This window comes from Thalia democratica, chromosome 1 (assembly GCF_965202585.1).
Source record: "Thalia democratica chromosome 1, ktThaDemo2.hap1.1, whole genome shotgun sequence".
NCBI lineage: Eukaryota > Metazoa > Chordata > Thaliacea > Salpida > Salpidae > Thalia > Thalia democratica.
In genome coordinates this window covers 52,251,496-52,274,948 of record NC_139165.1, presented here as the reverse complement: position 1 = coordinate 52,274,948, position 23,453 = coordinate 52,251,496, and the positions used below count along the sequence as shown (strand labels likewise).

Genomic DNA, 23,453 nt, shown 5'->3' with positions numbered 1-23,453 from the left:
CAAGCTTTTAATAATTTTAAAACTTATAGAAAACTTAGATTTTATAAGAAATGTTTTTGGATAGTAGCTTTTATTTACTAAAAACTACGGCTGATCAATTGATTGGAATGGAAATAATTGGTGTTAAATAATATATATTTGAGTTGATTTGGATGGTAATTGGAAGATTGATGGCACATGGAATATAAACAGTTATTATAAAATTTATATTTAATTAATATTTATAATTAAAAAAAAGTTGCTGACTCAAACATAATCTTCATCTATCAATGCGATAAGTAATGAGCTTTTTTTACAAAAATGTGACACCATTGAATCTTTAAATTTACTGCTGCGATGAAATCATCTCAAAAATTACAAAAAGATAAGTATACTTATTGCATAACTTTAGTCATGGTATAGTTTTAGAAATTCAACTTAATTTTTAGATATTGAATTTGAGAAAAAAGTATACAAAGCAAGTTTAAAAAGTAAATTTTAAATGGGTTTATACTTGATCTCAAAGTTTTAAAGCAGAATCACAGAAAAAACTAAATATAGTAACGTGAAAAAAAAATGCATTTTGATCTTTTAAAGAAAGCTTCAAAAAAGTATACTGCACAAAATTTAATACAACTAAAGTGCGGCTGCACTGCCAAATAACATCATTAAGCATTCAAGAAGTTAAATAAAAATTAATTGCGCATGAACCAGTAAATAGAAATAGTCGGTTCAGAAATAAGTAAACTTGTTTAATTTAATCAACAATTGACTTTAATTAATTTTTAATGTTTTAACCAACTATTGTAACTAAAAAATAAATAAAGCATAAAAAGATAAAATAATAAAATAAATCTCTTAGATGTGTTTTGTTTTAAAACAGTCAGAACTTAACTGAATAATTTTCATACTAAGTTGGATCTTTCATACTCGACCTTAATAAATAAAATGGATGTTTTTCTTAGTTTTCAAAACAAAACTTTCAAAAAATAATGTGTGAAAAGATTCTACTGTAAGTTATGTATACGCCCCTATAACTGCAATGTTTAATCTCTGCTAATTTTTACCTTAAAAATTTGTGATGAAAATGTAGGAATCTACATAGATCAGTTTAATTATCATTCTACTTAGTCTTTGTTTATACAAAGCCGATTTGACGGTAAATTTACGAGTCTTTTTTCTCGATAGTACAAACTAAATAAATACTTATGCAAAAAAAGAAGAAGTACAAATAAAAACTTTAGGACTTTGTTTTCTTTAGAAAGTTTATTTGGCACCTTTTCTGCAATAAACTTTTCTAGTATTTCAAACTGTTGATACTTAGCTTAGCAAAAAAACTAAATACTAATAATTTAACAAAATTAACTTAATTTTAGCTGGCATTCAAAAACTGTATCAAATTCGCTTTTGACTATAACAACCTCCTAATAAAACATGTACTAATAAAATTGTTTTAATATTAAGAACTTTTTTTTCTTGAACAGATGTAATGTAAAAGTATTTTTCATAACATTGTTATTTTAAAATTTATACTACTGAAGTTTTAAATGATTATAGTACAATAATAAAGTTTGAGTCCGATGATTGTTAAAATAAACTTTTAAAAAGCTGTTGTTTTAAACTTAGCTTACTTAAGAATAAGGGATTAAAAAAAACTGTCCTGTTTAAAAATTCAAGAAAAATAATATAAAATTCGACAGTTTTAGTTTTTAAGGTAGATTAAGACATAATTAATAACATAAAATGACTAGAAGACTAAATGTTTCAAAATAAAACAAATACCCAAACACAAAGTGTAAGTCTTTTAATTTCTTATATGAAGTTGGTAGTATATTTAAACATTATAATTTTTGTATATTGAACGACAATAAAAGCGCACAAAGTATTTGGTCCTAGGTCCTGGTGCACAAAAAAACCTTTCGGTTATAGAGTTATTAAAATAATGTTTAAATAGTTAATTGTTTTTTCTATAAAAAAAATTAACTTTTGTAAGCTGATATCTAAGCTTTATAAGCTATCTATTATTTTCAAACAAAACGTTTTGCTTGAAAATAGAAGATTTTAAGTCCATTATTGCAAAGATTAGACGTAGTATATTGTACAACTAGAATTTTTATAAAAGAAATTAAACACCAGCGTAGCATTTATTATTTTTGTTTTTATATAACATAAATACATAACTATTGTATTAAAGAAAATTTTATTAGAACCTGATAAATGAGGTTTTAAACTTAAAAATCCGTTTAAAAATAAAATTTTACTTTTGTATGAAAAAATTGTTGTTTAGTACAACTTTAACCTTGTGAAAAAGAAATTCGAACTAAAATCAATATAGTTAGTTTTAATAAATTTTGTTTTTAAATAGCACATTTTTTAAACTAGGGCTAATTTTTTAATTAAACAAAATTTTATATATTGCCTTAATACTGAATCTTAAATTTCTTTCTAATAAAGTATATGCATATAATATAAAATATTCATTCACAAATATATTTATAAGATACTAGTATATGTTTTAAGCTTTGTTTTATTAAAAGTTTATAGTATCGAATTTCAAATCTAATTTAAACTAGTAACTAAAAATTATGATCAAATATGTAGAATATCTAGTTTCGATAAAGTTTCTCAAAATTATTAGACAAAACGTTAAAATATTTTTGAAGAAAATTTTGCAATAGAAACTTTAATAAATGATAATTTATTGAATATAAAAAGTTGTAGACTTGTTCAATATGTTCTTTCGGTGTCATTAAACAAAAAGTAAGAAATAGTCTCTAACGATCCTATACAAATACTTTAATTAACGATTAACATTCCTTTTTGACTTCTGTTAGTGAAGTTGTTGTTTCTTGTGCACATAAAATGGTACGTACCACGCTTAAGCGATACAACAAAACCCGAAAAGGATGGAGTGGCATTTTCTATGTTAGAACCTACGGCTGGTGCATCTTCAATTGAGTTTTTAGCACCGCACTGAGCAGTGGTTTTGCATCTGAAATAATCGATTTCGTTTAAGTAGATTGAGCATATTATACTTTTAGAGAAATGATAAGTTTAATAAGTTTTAAAGTTTTAAAGAAACTTAATTTTTTATATAAACAGTTGGTATAATAGACCAGTGCTTCTGAAATGGGGTTCCGCGAAGCCTTTCGAAATTATAAAAGAACATTTATTTAATTAAACATTTTATGTAAAATTAAAATTAGGGGTTCCGCGGAAAAGTTGAACTTTGGAAAAGGTTTCCGCCACTAGAAAAAGGTTCAGAAGCACTGTAATAGACTATCAATATTAAAAAAGCTTTGTTTATAAAAAGTTTTAAAATTGAAAAAAATGCAAGTTGATTTTTAAATTTCTATTATTTATTGTAAAAACAAATTATACAGTAATCTTCCTTTATTCTACCAACATATGTTTCTGTGTGTCAACGAATCAACACACTTCAACTGGGTTGTTAATAGGAAAGATAACTATTAACTATTAACAACTATTATAACTATTATAACTATTAACAACCCAGTTGAAGTGTGTTGATTCGTTGACACACAGAAACATATGTTGGTAGAATAAAGGAAGATTACTGTATAATTTGTTTTTATTTATATTCCAGTGAAGTTACTTTACTAGGATCTTTTGTTAGCAAACAATTAAAACTATATTTTGAACAGTTATTATTTATTGTATAAATAATACTTCACAAGATATTACAATGCTTCAAAACCAATTTTCCAAGTTATAAGTTATCAAAAACTATGAATATGTTATTTAAATAACTTTTTCGTTAAACTAATTTATCAAAACAGTTTTTAAAGCTTCTTAAAACTTGATTTAATTTTGTACACTTAATAAAAAATACTTAAAGCAAACTTAGCTTTCTATTCAAGTCGGGTTTTTTATCTGTTAATCTTCTAAAATAAAAAAAAAACATTCAAAAAAAGTTTTAGATCAGTATGAAGTTCTGATATAGCTCTATATATTTAAAAAACGTAAAATAGGGGGAGAAAAACTAAAATAAGCGAAACGAATCCAACAGCCAAAACTGAGATTTATCAACTTTAAAGTTTAAAAAAAATCAATTTATTCAAATATTTTCAATAATTAAGTTCCAGTATTCTAATAACTTGTCATAGTAGTTCATCAGACAAAAGTTTATACTAGAGCAAGAATTATCAGAACTAAAGTTTTGCTTTCTTAGATTTTCTTCTACATGGTTTTTAGTGGAAAAAAAAAGTTTTTTTAATTAAAACAGAAGTACACTTACGTGGTTTTTTTTTTGTTTTTTAACAGCAAGTACATTCTAAGTATTTGAAATTTAAAAAGCATTATTAATTAAAAAATGATCTCTGTAATAGTTTTATAAGTTCTATAGGATTTTTCGACTAATTTCTAAATCTTTTTTCTATTTTTATTTTTATACTTATCTTACTGACGTATCTTTTGAAAAAACTGTTGGAAACTTACCTTAACAACTTATCTTTTGAATTTTCTTTTGATAATTTCATTAAAAACAGTTCTGTTTTTCAAAACTCTTTATCTAATATCTACTAAACGTTTAAATGCTATTACAAAACGAAATTACTCAAATTATGAGTTTAACTTGCCTCATTTCAGTTTAAAAATAAAGTTGCTTTTTTTGATAAACAAATATTAAAAATACGACTTTTTAGTCTACTTCTTAATGTCTGATAACTTTTGTACTAATAGGAATTTTTACTTAAACGAAAGAGTTTAACAAGTACAGTCTTGTGCTACATTGAAATTTAAAGGTTGAAAATTTTCAAAAATATTGACATTTACAAAATTTTCATTTCCTATATCCAGTTAAACGCGTGTTGGGCCTTGATTATATAAGTAAAGGTAGCACGCACAAAAATAAGTTTATAAAATATTGTTTTAAAAAACATCTACTCTTGTTATAAACAATCGAGCTAAGTTAAAAAATACATATAAAAAATGTAGTTCTCTAAATTTGTCACTACGCTATTATCATACAATTTTTACAAGTTTAACTTACTGGTAGTGTCCGGAAGAGGCTAGTTGAATTGCCAGGCTTTCTGGGTCTGTGTTGTCCCCGTAACTGCTCCACCACACCTTCATATCTGTGAAAATAAAACCGACATTAATACGCTATTAAAAAAAGTTTGTTATAAGCTACTAAAAACAAACTAATAAATTAGAAACTAAATTTTTACAGTTTAGCACTCACTTTTGGTAAAGTCAGTAGATTCGAAGGGGCGAGGAAAGTTTTCATCGGGTGCACGGATCTGGACCATGTTGTTGCGATCGGTACCATCTGGACCCTGACCGTCGTCTCCCGCCTGTCCATCGTTTCCATCTCCCTCTAGTTATTATTACTCTTTATGATAATGTGCTGTTGAAATTTCTTCTTGTACAAAACTTGATGAACAAAAATCTCAAGAAAAATACTTTAAACTTTAAATATACTTTTGTAAATAAATTTTTTTTAAAGGCTTATTTATGATATTTTTTGTAAACTACAAACCATAAGCATAAATATTTCTTTATGAAATAAATTTTATTTAAGGATGCCTTCTATATACTCTAATAGTAACTTTAAATCAAACGTACTGTTATTGTGAGTGTTAGAACCAGTCCATTGAATGTGAAGTAAATCGGTAGAAGAAAGTTGTTTTCTTGTTGGCGTGTAATCATACTCGACTGCAGGAAATGCTTGAACAATATTTCCCCTTTTTCCGCGAACATTCAGATTTTTAACAATTTTATCATCGGGAATATCTTTTATTTTTTTTATTATTTATGTATAACTGTTTATTTATTTAGAAACGACATACAAAGTCGACAGCATTTTAATTAAAATAGATAAGGTTTAACGAAAAGAGTTTTTACGGGCCAGAATGTGTTATTGAAGTTTTTCTTTAAAATAGAATTATAAGATCGAATACGCAATCGAAGAATCATACGATAGGTAACAGTTTACTCACAATAAATATATTTATATATTTTTTATAAAAGTTTTAAATCTAGCTGTTATACATTAGTTGTTATTTTATCTACAAAATACGCTGCGTGCCATATTTGACCCGCGCTGTGCAATTTACTGACCGCTATGCGATACATACATATACTTTAGTCTTATAGTTTGAAAAACGTATAAAGAATTCGATTGTACTAAAAAAATTGTAGTGCTGAATAAATTATTATTTCTTAAAATTTACAAACATATTACTAAGAGCAAGTGTGGAAAGTAAAAAATAAGATAAAAATCACAAGAATGTGATAAAAAGGTTTTGTTTTTTGTCCATCTGAAACAAAATTGGTAAACTAAACAAGGAATGAAACTTAACAAAACTACGAATCAATTTATGTCTAATAAACAAGCGTATAATTTTATACCAAAGTTTTCAAAAAATATCGACTATATATGTTTAAATGGTTTTGCACAAAGCATTTACTATTATAAAAATTTTGCTAAGAACTAAGATAATCTTTATTTAAACAGTTTAAAATCTGGCTATAAATCTTATTTTCATTTCAAGTCATACAGGCTAGTTTTTTTACAAATTTTAATTATTGAAGTTACTTAAGTCTTTAATTATCCATAGTTTTTTTACAATTTTTTTGAAATAAATAGTAAAAAAATATTTGACATTTTATAAAAGGGCTATTTAAATGGTGACTTTAATAGAAATCTGTTTAACTAAGTGAAGGTTTAAGTTTTCAGCAGTATAAACATAAAAAGTTTATAAAGTCATTAAATACAATTTTGTTTCTAGACAGTTTCCATCAAGCCTTTCAAAAAAAAACAGCCTACTCTCTTTTTCAATAATAGGTTATTTTGTTTAAACTTAAAGTAACTATAAAAAAAATTCTTTGTAAAACTAATTAATTTAGTTTGTATTATCTGTCACATGAGACAAAAATATAACTTTTGTTATTCAATATTTCAAATTTTTGGGCTAAAAATTTTCTAATGAAAATTATAATATAAAATGACACGAAAATTTAAAATTTCCAAGTTTTATTTAATGTTGCTACATGTAACATAGCACAGACGCCATGTTACATGTAGCTATATACTGATCTACAAGCACTGTCTTAAAGACTAATCTAAAATTAAAACATTAAACATCTTCAAAATCTTTTTTCTTATACGTTTCAAACTAATAAGTATACAAGCTCTTTAACTAAATAGTCTTTATATTTTGATTAAAAGTACTTAATCTTGTTTATGCGTTAATCAACGTTATGTTGATAAATGTTTTTTTTTTGGAACAAATTTAAAAGTGTGAAACCTATTAAGCATAAATTGAAATCGAACAATTTTTATGATCAATATAAGCGTTTCAAAAATAAAAATCGGTAAAATATCAGCACCATTGTTGTTATGTACAAAATATGTTTCAACTGCTTATTGTTCAGCTGCTAACGAGTGTGTGTTTTGATTTAAAATTTCTTTAAAAACTGTAGATATTAGGAATATCTAAGTTAAGGTTTTAAAAGTTATTACTAAAACTTATATTTTATGTATTTAAAATTAAAAAAAAAATTTACTGCTGTTTCTTTACCATTGTTTTTAAGTCTATTGAAAAAATAAATTTCCAAAAGTTTTAACATTTTCTGTATAGATTGTGATTTATCTGATATATTGTATCTATCATACTTTGTTATCATTTATCAATGTTAATTATTATCACATACATGTCATAAGTATCAAAAATATATCTATTTTGTTTTAATTCATAAACAGTTTAGCCTAAAAGTATTGTAATCGATCTAGCTAATGAAGTATTAACTCACTAAATTAAAAAACAATTAACAAAACTTATATGAACTGGGCAGGTGAAGTTAATAAAGTGCAAACATAGTTATCACTTTAATGTGAGCAAACCATAATATGAAGAAATCATTAGAACCATATCATGTATTTAAACATCTAAGTAGGATTTTAGTCGATTTTGATATATGCGAGGTTGGTAATGAATTTTAATACTTAAAACAACTTATTATTTCACAGTAAAGTAATTATTATGTGTTTTGGTTTTAAGAAAACAAATAAAGAGATCTAAACTACTGGAGGAGAAATAATGAACTTATTCTTTCAAAAATTTATTTTTCAAACTAAGTTTCGGTCAAAGACCTCGTCAGTGTTTAAATAAATCTTATTCAAATTTAACTATATCAAATAAAGTAAAGTAATTATGTTCAATACTTACCTTTGCTTTCTCTATCCATTAAAATAAAAATATGGCTTCTGTCTTGAAAAACCCTACCGAACTGCGCTGTGTTAATTGCCAATGTTAAATTAACTCCTTTTCCGACATTAACATCTGGATTGTTCGCAATTAACTCTTCTCCATTATCACTGTTAAATATTTTTGCTTAGAATAACAGAAGTATAATGGACTTTTTTAAATTTAATGCTCATTTGTTAAAAAGAATTCTTTTAAAGTATAAAAATTAGAAAACATTTTAAGAAAAATTAAAAGTTTATTGTTTTACTAACTGTGTAAAAAACTTTTAATTGTTAGAAAAGTCATGATTTAGATTTAAAATTTATAGTTTTTATATATTTATCTTACTCAGAAAAGGTTCTCCAAGGATCATAATCATCAGTAGTTATGTTGTATCTGTTCAATTAAAACAGGGTTAGTTTTCAAATCTTTTCTTAAATAATTTAAATACATGCATTAATTTAAATTAAATAAGACTACCTAACTATCGAAAATTAACAAATATTATAGTAAATTCTGTATATAATTTAAAAATATAATAAAAGACACCGAAAAATAATTGGATGAAGGTACTAGTCTTTTACCTAAGCCTGAAAACACATCTTTGGTCGTCATTAGTAACATAATGAGGCAGCTTCCACACGTAGCGATGTTCATTCCCACCAATTTTGTCTCCAATGTGATTTACACGCGAAAACTCGGATGGCTAAATATAAAATTATTTTAGAAAATAAACATACAAGTTAGTTTAGAGGTTATTTAGTTATTTGTCAATTATAACAATTATGTTACTTAAAGCTAAAGTAAATAACCTTGCAATCAATCGGCGGTGGAGCTATAAAACATTGTTCTTCAATTGGTTTGAATGAGTTAAATTTTCCTAAAATAAATGGCCTGCCCCATTTGTAGACAACTCCAGCCGCTTTTAGCTCTGCATTGTTTTTTGCTAAACACTGTTTAAACATAACAAAAATTTTACTGTTTTAAAAAATAAAATTATACTAAAGATATTTTAGTCTTATTTTTTGAATGAGCTTTTAAAAATTTTTTGTTTCATAGCTTAAGCAAATACTTTAAACTCTAATTATAAAAAAAAAAGTGTATTACTTAGTGTTATTTTCTTTGTTGGTTTTTAAATTTACAAAAGCTAAACACTATCATTATGTCCTATCAATACATATTATAACCTGTTATATAACGTTTTATTCTAGTTGATAACTTTTATAATGAACACGTTATGATAGATACAACTTTAAAATTGTTTTTAGACACTTTTTGTTTTATTCTAAAAACATCTCCAAAAAAAAAGCTATGAAGTTAACAACTTGAAATGCTGAATAGATGTTCTTATGTTACAAACTTTAATTATAATACAAACTATTAGTAACTAACATCCAGTTCATTATCTTCATCTGAAAGTTCGTTAAATTGGTGAAATTCTTGCCAATCACCAGTACAATCATCCGGGTTGTTTGCTTCAGAGTAGTGTTTTACATCATTAGTGCCAGCAAATTTTTCTACACACCTTCCGTATGGCCGGTTATTGAAACTGTTTTCTTCATAAAATCTGAATTGTTGTGCTGTTTTTAACTTGTTTACGGTTGTTAAATAATTTTAATGCAGCATAACTGGATTTAAATTGATTTATAAAAAATGACTATTTAACATTAGATTTTAAAAAATAAGAATCTTAAAAAAGTCCTATGAAAATTACTTATTTAGCACTTACGAAAGCAATACTTAAACATTAAAGAAAAAGTTTGTATTTTTTTTTGTACAATATGAACTTTAAGAGTTAAGAGCACTGAATCATATAAACGGAATCTAAGGGTAAAAAATCATTACAATTGTTTTATTTTTGGTAAACTTTATTAAGAAGGTGTTAAAAAAAAACAAAAAAAAACAATTAAAGGTAACTTTATAGTCTTTCTTCTACTTCTACATGTTTTGTTTAGTAAAAAGCGAAATATGTTTTTTTAAACAACTACTTAAAAAAGTTTCAACTTACGGACAAAATGAAGAATTGTGAGCAAATACTGCAATATCTCTCCATGGAGAGGGATGCCAGTACGGAAAATAGTCCCTTTCTTCTGCACATTCGTACCCATTTCTATTTCCTCCAGGATTTTGACGAGTATGTATTGCACTTTGTACATTTCTTGGGTTTCCTCCTATATTTCCTTCTTGGTCAGCAAGAAACAGTCCTAGTGTGAAAACTAAATTAGTTGTATCGACGAGAAAAAACTTTTATGTAAAAAGATTGAACTGTAATTTTTTTTCAAATCCATGTGTCAATAAAAAGTCCACAAAAACAATCACAGATAAGCACTATTTAAAATTTGTCAATAAACAGTTTACGTCAAAGAAAAAAAAAAAAATTATCATAAAGTGTTTCATCAAAACTAATATTAATGCTAAAGATTTTTATTAGTAGTTTTTAAACTAATGTGAAGGTTATCTAACCTGGACATTTAAAAAAGTATTTAACTGTTATTTAAAAAGTTTTTTTGACTTATTAAACTAATTTATAATTTAAAAATGTTAAATTGTTCATTGATTCTTTATAAAAACATTAAAATTGTTAAAATCATGTTTTTCAAAGAGTTTTCAGACTATTTTAAGAAATTATATAGTTTTACAAACTAAGGTTTAAATTAAACTATTCTATTTTGGTAAGTATTGAAATTTAAGGGTAAGTTTTTGGTTTAATTTTAAAAATTAGTGAGATACTTCATTGTGAGTAAAATTAAAATTTAAACCAGGTTCGGTAGTATTATACAAGTAAGGGGCCAGGTTTTATAAAAAAAAAGTCTTTAACGGTCCAATCTAAACTTTTGAAAATATATTAGAAAATTAAAACAAAACACTCAAAAGAAAAAATGTGACAAAATAATCATTTATTATGATCAACATTCTACTGAGAGCTTGTTTTCTTAAAGTTGTTTTAAAGTAAAAAAATCGTCAGGGGCCGTAGCTTAACGAACAATTTGCTAAATTAAAATATTAAAGTTTAATTTGAGCTAAGCGGTTTTTTATCAACTACTATTTTCTTGAGTAGTATTGAACACAGCATTTAAATATAGCAAAATATTTGCAAAGAAATAGTCATGTTTGAAAAAATACTTTTGAAGTTTTAAGTTAAATTTATTTTTAGTTTTTAATTTAAATAAATAAAAAGGGAGCTAAAAAATTGTTTTGTTGCTAAATGATACTGAACACTTTAACTTTAATTTTTCTATTTAAAAGTATACATGTTACTTTTTTTAAATGATTGATCAAACTTTTAAAACATACGTTTGTCGCAAAATTTTGTTAAAGTTTTATTTTAAATACAAACGTGAAATAATTTTTCATTTAAAAAACTTTAAGTAGGCTTAAAAGTAGAAAGTTTTTATTTATTTTAGCTTCTATTTTTTTTATTAAAAAAAAATTAAACTTTAGAACGACTTTGTATACAGCCTGAAGTTTTTTTTTTTTCTCATTTCTAATCAAAATCATTATTTTAAAATTACCAGGATAGAAACTTCCACAAACCTTTGTTTCTTTCTCGCCAATTACAATCGTCATACCACCACCATGGTTCATGTAGGCCTTTCGTATTTGCCTGCCCGCTGCCTGTCGCTGCAGCTTTACGAGTTTCTGATTGAGATTTGGTTGATTCCTGCGCACCAAGATTTGTGTACTGGGGTTGGTCTGTTACTTTTCCATTCCGCAAGGTTTTCAAGTCTTTTGCCGCTGTTTTATTTTAGTGTCATTGGTTACCTTAACGTATTTTTTAGTTTGCTTCTATATAGATTTGAAATATATTCCCATCTTTCTAAAAAACTGTTTTAATGTTAAAGATGTTTGAAATATTAGCTAATATACTGATGTTCTATTATAGTAGATCCAAACGGAACAAAAATGGTGGTATATAATTACAAAAAAATTAAAAGTACTAAACTTATTAAAACTAATAATGTTTCTCTATTCTAATCAATTATATAAAAAAGAATGTATAAATGTGCGTTTTACAATTGTAAATAGAACAGTTTATAAATTTTACGTATAAAAACACTATTTAGTAAAATGTGTAAACTTGTATAAATATAAGCTTTTTCATACAATTTCTATATTAAACACATATGTACATAATTCATAATAGATTAAGTACTTTCAAACTTTATGTTATTTAAATACTAGTAGGACTAAGTTCTTTAAAATATAACAAAAATATACATAATAAAATAAAAATCTATTAAATAAGACTTTTTACATAAGCACTGACAAGGTTTTTGACCAAAACTTAGTTTGCATAACAAAGTCTCTAAACAATGATATATACAATAAATGGCTTAAATAGAAATAACAAGTTTATAATAAAAACAACTTGGACATTTTTTATACTACTATATGCTGTTTATACTGGTGTATAAGCCATTTTTTAGCTAAATCAAAAACTTAAGAAAAAGAAGTTTTTATATCATTAAGGCAAGAACTATTTGTCGAGATTAATTAACCAACAATCTGTATTGTCTACCTACACTACGGTCTCCGAAACTACTTTACCGATCACCAGTTTCAAAAAGCCTTCGTTTTCATCTTATAATTGATTAAATTATTTGCTTAACATTTTGTCAGTAAAAAAATTAGTTATCTGTATAGCCTTTCTGTTATAATTTTTCGCAGCTTACTTAAAACTAACTACTCAATTTTATTATGAACGGGTATGTCAACTACTTTTAATAACAAAAAACTAATTTTTGACTTATATAAAATAAGCTCATTCTTAATAATCAACTACTAAATGATTGATACCTAGCTCAATTAAACTAAGTTTTTTAAATTCGTACTACAAAAATGTTAAAACAATTTAAAATTATGCACTTTATAATAGTTACTTTGCAAAGTGAGTTAAAAAAAAGTAATGACAAAACATAAGTTTAATAAAGAAATAAAAATGTCTTGATAAAAGTTATATTTAATAATGTAACCTAGACTGATTCTCATTTGTGAGTAGTATGATAATTATTGATATTTAACTATTTAGTTTGTTTATTTTCTTGAACATGTTGTTCAAAATTTATTAAATTATTCTTTGTCCGTGGTGTGCTAAAAATATATGCTCCTAAATTATAAGCAAGTAATCTTTTATAAAACATATAATTTAAAAAAAATGAAAAAAGATTTTAAGAATTTAGTTGAACTGCATTTGAAAGAATCATTATATCAAACATTAGTAACTTTATTTGTAAAATTTGAGTTTATTTTTTATGCATATGGTTTACCTCAAAAAAAAAAGTTTTAATAGTTGAAAATTAGTGTTAAGTAAAAAAAAATGTTTGATATTTCTGAGCCTGTAGATATTTTATTTTATTTACATTTTTTGCTACGACTTTTTTAAGCTGAAAATAATTTTAATTTTCATTTATATGCTCAAGTTTCGATACAACTACCATTTTATCTTAATTTTTTTTTATTAAAAAGTTTAAAGGTTAAAAATTTTATAAGTAACGTAAAGAAATTTGTTATAAACAAAACAAGTAATTGTTAAACATGACTTATTTGGGTGATTTTTTAATATCTAACATAGTAAAAACGTAAAAAACTAATGTCTTAGAAGTGATAATATCTTTTTAGCATTTATTTTTAGTTTATCATTTTACCTTCTTTAATGTATCTGTAAAATGTTTCCCATAAAATAAACTTTAATCAATTTTTAAATTTATATTAACTAATCGATTTACAATATTTTTCGTTTAGCTACAAATTGTTTTGTTTTGCGTGTTACCTGTTTTCTTTTCTTATTTGTCTCTACTTTAAGTGTTCTTTAGTAAATTTTAATTTAGTATATTATTATTGTTTAAAAAATTCAAGTTTTTAAAGTTAGTGTTTTTCCCCTTTTCTGCCTTGTTAAACAAAATAAATTTCTATGTCGTTAAAATTCACTTAATTTAAATCTGTATTTAGAAGTCTAAACTTTTGTTTTTTTTTTAGTTCTTTGTGTATTTTATAGATATAGACTTATTAAACTTCTTAGGTAATGTTTATATTTTTTTTTAATTTAGTTAGTTTTGATGTATTCAGTATTTAAATTAGATGCTTATATATATATATATATGCTTATTTATTTATTACACATGAGCTTATACTTAATACTTAATACATTTAAGCCTAAAAATTAAAACTGTACTTTTTTTTAGCTTTGAAATGGATAGAAAAAAAAGTAAACTTTGTACAGTATACTTAGTAATAAAAATTATAATAATATCACTTAAAATTTACCCCGTATTCTTTACTTTCACACTTTAATTTACACATATTTTTCATAAACTTACAAAAATCCTCTTTTTCAATGTTTGCATTATCAGATTGTCCGGTAGCTACAGCGTTTTTCTGGCACATGTATTGAAGTACAGTGTTGCAGTTCAATTTTAGTGGGTTATCAGCATCGTCATCCCCACAGCCATGCTGAGCAGTGTATGTGATTTCCAGCTCGCTATGCCCTTTCACGCCACTTTCGAAGTAACGCTAAGTTTGTTAAGGTTCAAGTTTTGTTAAGTATCTAAGGTTTTTAAGTTGGTTGCACAAATGGTTCTTTTTTTTAACTAGAACGCATAGCTGTTTTTACTAAACAATTGGAGGTTACTAAAACTTTAGATAATTTATACACATTTTACTCTAAATTTAAAAACAACATTAATATTTGGTTGTTTCTAAAAAACTGTTAAAGATTAGATAACAACTTAAAAATTTGAAATTATTTTCACAATTGTTTTAAAATCTAAAAAATTTTATTAATGGATAATTTGAAGTTTATAAACTTAGTTACCTTCACTCTGATAATAGTTTTAGTAATAAAAGTTTTAGTATATTTTGCTCGACGGTTAACTAAACTATAATCAATCTAAACATTTTGACGTGCGTTTACTAGACATTAATTTTATTGTTTATTTTTAATACTATTTTAATTCTACATTCTCACCATTCGATATTGCTGCTGTTGGTTATTAGACGCGTCTTTAATTGCATCTCCAACATTGTAGCCGCCTTTGTTATTGTTCTGCATTTGTAATTTTTTTTATTTGTAATGGAAAGTTGTATCTAAAGTAAAACTTAATTTCAAAAGTTTAGATTTTATAAATTTAATTATATACTTAAAGATCATTTTGATCAATTAACTATGTGTTTTTTTTTAACTTACTTTTTAAAACCAAACTATAAAAGTTTTAATATTGTTGTGAAAATAGCAATAGTACACTTTTATATTTGAATAAAGTTTTGAACCAAAACCGAATGTTTTTATCATTTTAGTAATAAAAAACCTATATAACCTAGTTTTTAAGAATGATAGAAAGTTTACAAACTACTTTTGATTTCAAGTATTTTAAATGCAGATACTTTTTTTTACCTTTTTTAAAGTATTGTATAAATGTATAAAAAACAAAACTATACTTAAATGACTTAACTACCCTTTTTAAACAATATTTTCAAAAAAAATTGTTCGAAGTCTAATGGATTTTAAACTTTTTAAGAAAATATACTTATTTTTTAATATAAAAACAGTCCATGATGTTATTTAGCCACAATTTAATGACCAGACAAATTGTATTAATTTTTCAAAGTATTGTTGTTATATACGAAGTCTTCATTGAGTCTAGTTTTATTTGCTCTCTCACAGCACAAAAGTTGTGTCTAATGTGACTCATTAAAAGTAAGTTAAATGTTAAATACATATATTTTTCATTTCAAAAGTATTTTGTTTCAAATAAAACACTAGTAGTTTATAATGTTTGTACATTTTATGTACATTTGAGATTGTTTTAAATTATAATACCCAAATATTTATAATTATTTAACATCTTTAAACATGTTTTACCTATTTTTATGTTAAGGTTTTTCAAAAACTTTTTTTGCGGAAAAAAAAGCGTGCATCTTGTTTTCTTAACATAAATCTTATGTTTGGTTTAAAAGTTATATATAGCAATATATCATATGCAAATTTTAGAACCATATAACTAGTATTGTTTTGTAACTCATTATGTATAAAAGAAACAATTCATGTTTTAAAACTGAGCCTTGTGGCATTCCAACAGTAATATTTTCCTAAGTTGAAACAAATCCCCGAAAATTTACAAACTGTTTCAAATTTAGTTAGATATGATCTTAACAACAATCTTATATTTCGTTATACCGTAACAATCTAATTTGTTTAACAAAATTTCTTATCTGCACTGTGAAACTTAAATTAGATCTAGTTAATATCCTTATACTGCTTCACTCTTATCAAATATTGATAGGTCTCCTTTACCAAATTCAAATAAAGCTAAGGTGGTAGGATAGCCTTCTCTGAAACTAAATTTTTAAAAGATTTCTTATTCAGTAAAAAAACTTATTTTAGCCATTGTACATTAGTTTTTTAATAACTTTGTTTAAGTTAGATAAAGTTGAAATAGGGCTTTTTTTTTTCTTGGTAATTTATTTTTTGATCCTGATTTGAATAAAGGTATTTGAAAAGTTACTTATGCTTGGATACTTATTTTTATAAAATGCCTGTTTAATTAGTTTATCTAATCACATGAGAAACAATTTTGTTCTTTTTTTAAGAATTTAAGCGATATGCCATCGTCACAACTGGTTTTGTTTGAGTCTTTGTTTTTTTTTTATGGCATGATATACTTCAAGTTCTATCACACCCAAACACAAAAAACTGCTGCAGTTGTTTTTATTTTACTAAATTTTTTTAGATTGCAACATTATTTTGTACGTGTCATTTTTCTAACACCAGCAAAATAAGTTTTAAATTTATTATATGTTAGGTTAGTTATATATGTTTGGTTAGAAATTATCTTTCATTTATTTTCAGTTTGTGTTCTTAGTTAATTTTTTACGTTTGTTTATTGTTAATTTATTACTCGTAATAATTTTTATGTCTTTTTACTGATGTTTTATATAGTTTTTTTTTTAATTTCAAACTATGCTTTTTAGCTATAGTTATATGTTTTGTAAGTTCGTTTCTGTATTTTTGTATTTTGTACTTTAATTGAATATTTCGAATTATTTTATCTGAAAAATTATCTGATAATTTTTTTTTGTTATATGTTTGTTAACTGTTAAATGTTTGTATTTTAAGTAAGCCTAATTTAGATTTTAACTTAAGTTTAGCTTTAGATATTTTTCATATGGCAGATTTAAGTCTGTTATCTCTTAAATTTTATCTGTTATATAGTCAAAATTAGTATCAATATAATAGTTTTCAGTTTTTGATAAATTTTTCAGTTTCATTTTTACTGAGAATGTGTAAGCATTAGTTAAAAGTTGTTTGTATTAGCTTTTGAAAATGTTTTGAATCTATTGACTTTTATTTTTTAGGCTACTTTACTTTAGATTACTAGGTTTTGTTATGATTAGCTAAATTTAATTTATATTGTTTTATAAAAAATGTTTATTTCAATAAACCAGATTCACCTGAGAATCGAACAAACGATTGGCATTGGCTCTGTTGGCAGTATCTTCATTAAGTCGATTGTTAGACCCACGTGGATAAAGCAAGTAAGTGTCTGATTTCACCCATTTTATTGATAAAAATGTTATACAAAGTACAAACAGTAATTTGTACATATTTACAAAAGTTTCACCTGTTTAATTTTCGTTCACTTTAAATTCTACCCAGTAATTTATAAAAACAGTAAAAACTTGCAACACTTCATAACTGTGTTTCTTACAGCTTGTTTGTCAATTTACAGAAAGCACTGTACTACCTAGTAAAGAAACGCCCTAAGTTTTTGTGTTTGGCTTATATACATGTTACTCTTAGCGTACTTCCTTTACGTTATTATGGTTAGCTAAAACTATTAGCTTTAAAACCTTCAAAACAACTTAACTATATTTTTTTTGCTAATAAAAAACTACTAAATTTAGTTTAAAAAAACATGTACTTTTCTAAACGTTTAGCTTTGATTTTTATATTCGTCTTTAACAAAGTTATGATTTGGTTTACAATTTACAAAACATTTATTAAAAAAAACATAATTTACTTAATTGCTTTATTTCTATTTTTTAATGTAATGCAATAATTAAAAATGTTTTTTAAATAAACTTCCTGTTTATTTTAACTTATTATTGTCATTTACAAATAGAACTTGTTTCACACTTCTAAGGTTCATCTACTCATATAAGTAGTACAATCTAACAATATTTATACAATATCGAAAGTACTTTCAATGGCTATGTAATAAAGTAAAAAAATGGTAATTATACTTAAGTTCACTTATTGGTTATTATTTTATAAGTTTGTTTAAGCATTTTCAAAAATTTTTAATTATTTATTTGGATTTTAAAAGTTTAACAAACAGGAGTAATAAGTAGTGGATCACTAAAACCGCTTAATAGAAAAGTAAAACAAATGGACTTAAATACAAAGTACTATAAGTTAGTATTTGAATACATAAAAAGGATTTTTTTTTGATTCACAGTATTCTAAACGATCAATAGAGTGGAGTTTTAAACCGTAAACAAATCGTACTAAACTCATACAAATCATAGAAAAAAATTAAATTAACTTATTAAAAACTGTTTTTAGAATCTAAAATCACTTTATATTTTTGAAAGTTTTACTAAAACTAGTTACAAAAAAGATAAAAGATATAGAATTAAGAAAAATGGTTACAGTTTAGATAAGAACAACTTATAGTTCAAAGCCAACAATAAAACAGTTTATAATATAAAAATATAAATAGTACTTTTTTTAACTAAAGAATTCAAACTAGTAAACGTTAAAAAGAAAGGTAAATCAAATTTATACAAGTTATGCCTAGAGAAAACTAGAACCAAATATGAAATGTAGATGTGTAAAAGATTGTGATTTAATTTGGAAAATTGTGTAGTAGTTTGTAGATTACGGTGCATGCGACAGTTAAAAAGTTTGAAAGCATTATCTGCAATTTCGATTAAGTTCTTAGGTTATCACTCAAATGTTTAAATTTTAACTTAAGAGACAAGTTTGAAATGAACAAATGAGAGGGGATTTTCTTTGCTATAGTTAGTAAGCTTTAGTGACTATGTATAATCTACCATTTGTAAAATGTACATAGTGTATCTTATAGAAGAAAACTTTTTTCTCTTAACTTATGAAAAAAATCTTTTGTTACAGATAGTTTTTAAAGCACATACTTTTCGAACAAAAGTTTTATTTCAATTGATAAATTATAGGAAAAACATATGCAGAGTTTTTTATATGCGTATTCAAAACCTAAAAAGTTTATAAACAGTTTATGTAAATAGAACTTCATAAAGTAGTAGTAAGTTATAATTTAGATTTTTAAAATTTTTTTTAGCTTATTTTAATGTTAATAATAAGTTATCTAAAGAAGGCGGAAAACAGTTACGTCATATGCTAATGAAGTGAATTTAATCAAAAAAAAATAGCAAGCTTAACAAGAGTTGCAGTAAACATTAGCAAGTTTTCAACTAACACACTTTAACTTAAGTTTTTTTTACAAACCTTATATTATCATTCGCGTTTTTTATTTAAATTCTTAAAGTTGAATTTTTTAAAGAAAACTTCGGCGATAGTCATCCAAGTCAAAGCCTGGACTTTCATGTTTCGTGAGACAAGCTATAGTTAACTTATAGTATTAGTTATACCACTTGGAACATTAGACCACAAGCTTTTGGTAGACTGAGCTTTAGGTCTAGATCACTGAAGTTTTTAATGATTTAAGTACACCATCTAGTTGAAACCCAGCAGAACGTGAAAAAGGCAGCTGTTTTTGTAAACTTGGCTCACTTAAATAGAAAAATTTATAAAAAACTATTTATTATAAATAAGTTCGAAAACGAAATTAAAAAAAACTTAGTGTTTTACTGATGCCGAAAATCAACAGTTTGACTAAAAGTATAAGATGAAAAAAAAAACTTTACATGTCAAAATAAATCTCAAATATTTAGACACAAGGTTTTGATCTTTTAATTTATATCTTCATTTGTATTTGAAATTGCTAGTATATTTCAACCTTTTATACTACTTAAACTGATGAAGTCGTTTACTATAATAAAACCTTTTTAAATAAATTGATATCCAAGCTTTTTACACTTTTTTTTTGAAGATAAACTTTTTGCTAGAAGTTACGCTAGAACTTACGAGTAGAATACAAATCTAATTTTTTATTGTGGTAGTATATTATACGAAATTTGTTTTTAAATGAACTAAGTACCAGTGTATTACTTAAGGTTATATATTATTTTTATTTAAATACAACAAAACACATTTCATTTTTCTTAAATTTATTTGAATACTTTCGTAATAAGGCTTATCAGAAATTGTATCTTACTAAGTTAAACTGAATTGAAATTGAAATAAAATTATAGTGTAGAATAAAGTTTTAAAATATAAAATGACGTAATAATCGAATGTTAAAACTAACTAAAAGCTTATACTATAGAACTTTGCTGTACTAATAAGTGGTTAGAATTTAAGAAAAATGAAATGTGTTTTGTTATGTTTTTTAAATAAGTTATGCACCGGAAAAAAGCTATTCAAATATTAATTTATATTATTTTTAATGTAAATATGGATTATTTTTATTTTATTTTACATGGTGTATTAAGTTTTAAAGTTAAAAAGGCGATTAAACCAAAAATATGCTTTTACATGTAAAGATTGTGATTTTGTTTTAAAAGTTTTAAGTAAAGTTTAAAACTTAAGAGTTAGATATTGAAAAAAAACAAAAATTTTAAGTAATTAAAACTCTTTCTTTTTGTAATAAGTTATTAAGCTGAATCTTTGACATAGCAAACTTTTTTTTTTTTATTACAAATTCAACCCTGTAAAAAAACTTCTTTCTGTAAGATTCTGTTTTCTGTAAAAGGTAAAGTAGATTTCTGTAAAAATAAATTGTTTCTGAAAGCTTTTTCTGGTATTTTAAAATGGCATTTTATTTAAAAAGCTTTTACCAAAACAACATTTTTAGATACTGCTGTTATTTTATATTACAATATGTAAAAAGAGTTTGTTAAAAAATATGCTCATACAGTGAAGTTTTTATTTACATTTTTGTTTATAAGGTATTATTAATTGTTTCAAACTTTATTTTATTAGAACTTTAAGGTATAACATTTTCAATCTTTACTTAAACTTGTAAGTAAAAAAGTGTGATCAAACATAGAAAATTAATAATTTAGAAGTTTAGTTTCAAGAAGTCAAACAAAATAAAGAAAACTTAAAATATGTGTAAAGAATTAAAAAAAAATTAAGTAATAAAAGTTTTTTGATTAAAAAATGCAAAAAAGTTGTAGACTTGTTCAATATGTTCTTTCGATGTCATTAAACAAAAAGTAAGAAATAGTCTCTTACGATCCTATACAAATACTTTAATTAACGATTAACATTCCTTTTTGACTTCTGTTCGTGAAGTTGTTGTTTCTTGTGCACATAAAATGGTACGTACCACGCTTAAGCGATACAACAAAACCCGAAAAAGATGGAGTGGCATTTTCTATGTTAGTAATTAGCAGGGGCGTAGCGTGGGTAGCAGGGACGTAGCTAGCTCAAAAAAGTTACAAATCTACAAAAATTTAAACATATGAAATGACACGTGATAACGTCCTAGCGGGGTTACAGCTACCTCTAATGTTGTTGAATTTATTCTGAAACTCTGCAGTTATGTTAATACATTAAAAATGGAATGTTGAAGTACGAGTGATAAGTGTATACAAAGCAATTTATTTTGCTCCACACCCCTTATGACTCTTTATGTGTTGCCACTTGTGTAAACCCAGAAAACATTCATTAAAAATAAGTACAAAAAAATCACAAATTAACTCAAAAACATTTATACTCTTTAAATCAAACATTTAACGTAGTCAATAGTAACAACAAGTTATGCAAATTTTTGTAACATAAAATTGTATAATTTTGATTTTTGAAGCTACAGCTTCCATTAGGATCAATTTTGCATGCAGCTTTTAATTCGTTTATTTAATTCGTTTAGTCTTTACGACACTAAAAACGCTAGAGAATACATACATGTCGAAATTATCTCTCAGGAGTGCATAACTAAGTTTAAATTAATACTTAAAGCTAAGAAAGCAGAGTCTTTTTAAGCTGAAATAAAATCAAGTTTTTTCGCATATAAGTATACGTTTCTGTAGATTTACAAAAACGTACCAAGCCACGTGCCTGGTGGGGAGGAACACTGGCGCATGCGTACCACCCAAAAAAAGAAAAGAAGTAAAAAAAACGAATGTAATATCTTAATCATTTATTGTTTATTTTTTCTGCTTAATTTGACTTTTTTCAACTATGTTTATCTAGTATTCGAAAAATTAAACGAAATTTTGTATACTAATTAGTGACAAGTTAGGGAAATTACCCAATATACTGATTCGATGTTGATGAAAAACTCCATAAGAAAAAATTTTATAACTTCATTAACTTTATAAGAATTTAGACTCAAAAAGAACGCAACTAATTAGTGCACCGCAGTAGTATAACCTTATGACAGATTTTTCTTCAAAAAGTTTACAAAAATACGTCACGCTTAAAGGAAAATTAAACAATTTTACAATTTTTTTTATGCTACAATAAATGTTAAGTCTACTGCTAGTTTTCTGATCTTTATTTTTGTAACCATACAAGAAAAAGCGTGTCGGCCTATAAGAAATAAACTTTGTTTGTAATTTTTATTTCAAACAAGTACAGTCAGATGAATTAAATTTAAAAAAGATACGTTTAACTATTTTACAAAGTTGTAATAAACTATAAACAGTTATAAAGTAAGTCTATTTTAACTTCTGTGTAACTTTATTTAAATTATGTGCAATGAGGTGTTGTTATCACTGTTGTATTGTATAATAAAGAGATTGATAATTTTTTCGTAAATAAAACAGATACTTTCGTTTTATTGAATATATTCATTTTTAAAGATATAAAGTTTATAGTAAGTAGTAAGTTTACATTTGTGCAAGTATAAGTAAATCTAATGAAATTAATACTTTTTTAATCGTTTAATTTTGTAATATATAAGTATTTTTTAAAACAGTTACTTCGAATTTATTTTACTTAATGAATTTATTTCAATTATAACACTTGTAAAAGATCTTTTTATAGCTAATTACAAAAGTTTTTATTTACGGGATTTTTTGATAAAAAAATTTGCGCACCCCCTGACCAAAATATTAAGCTACGCCACTGGTACCACGCGTTTTTAGTACTAATAGTAAAACATTATAACATTATTTTTCTATTTTTATAAAACTATTTTTTTAATTTAATCAAAAAAAAAC

The 23,453-nt window shown here is 24.7% G+C and overlaps 1 protein-coding gene across 1 annotated transcript; it reads right to left on the bottom strand.

The window, feature by feature from the left end:
• Positions 1-2,775: 2,775 nt before the first annotated feature.
• Positions 2,776-17,789, bottom strand: LOC145837500 (protein DD3-3-like). Its single transcript, XM_082945121.1, has 14 exons — positions 17,637-17,789; positions 15,154-15,231; positions 14,507-14,699; positions 11,724-11,924; positions 10,198-10,393; positions 9,582-9,756; positions 9,002-9,142; positions 8,774-8,895; positions 8,538-8,585; positions 8,172-8,320; positions 5,566-5,733; positions 5,183-5,317; positions 4,991-5,075; positions 2,776-2,971 (listed from the first exon to the last, which is right to left on the bottom strand). Exons 1-14 carry the CDS (start codon positions 17,787-17,789, stop codon positions 2,776-2,778), a joined length of 2,040 nt encoding a protein of 679 aa, XP_082801247.1.
• Positions 17,790-23,453: the final 5,664 nt, after the last annotated feature.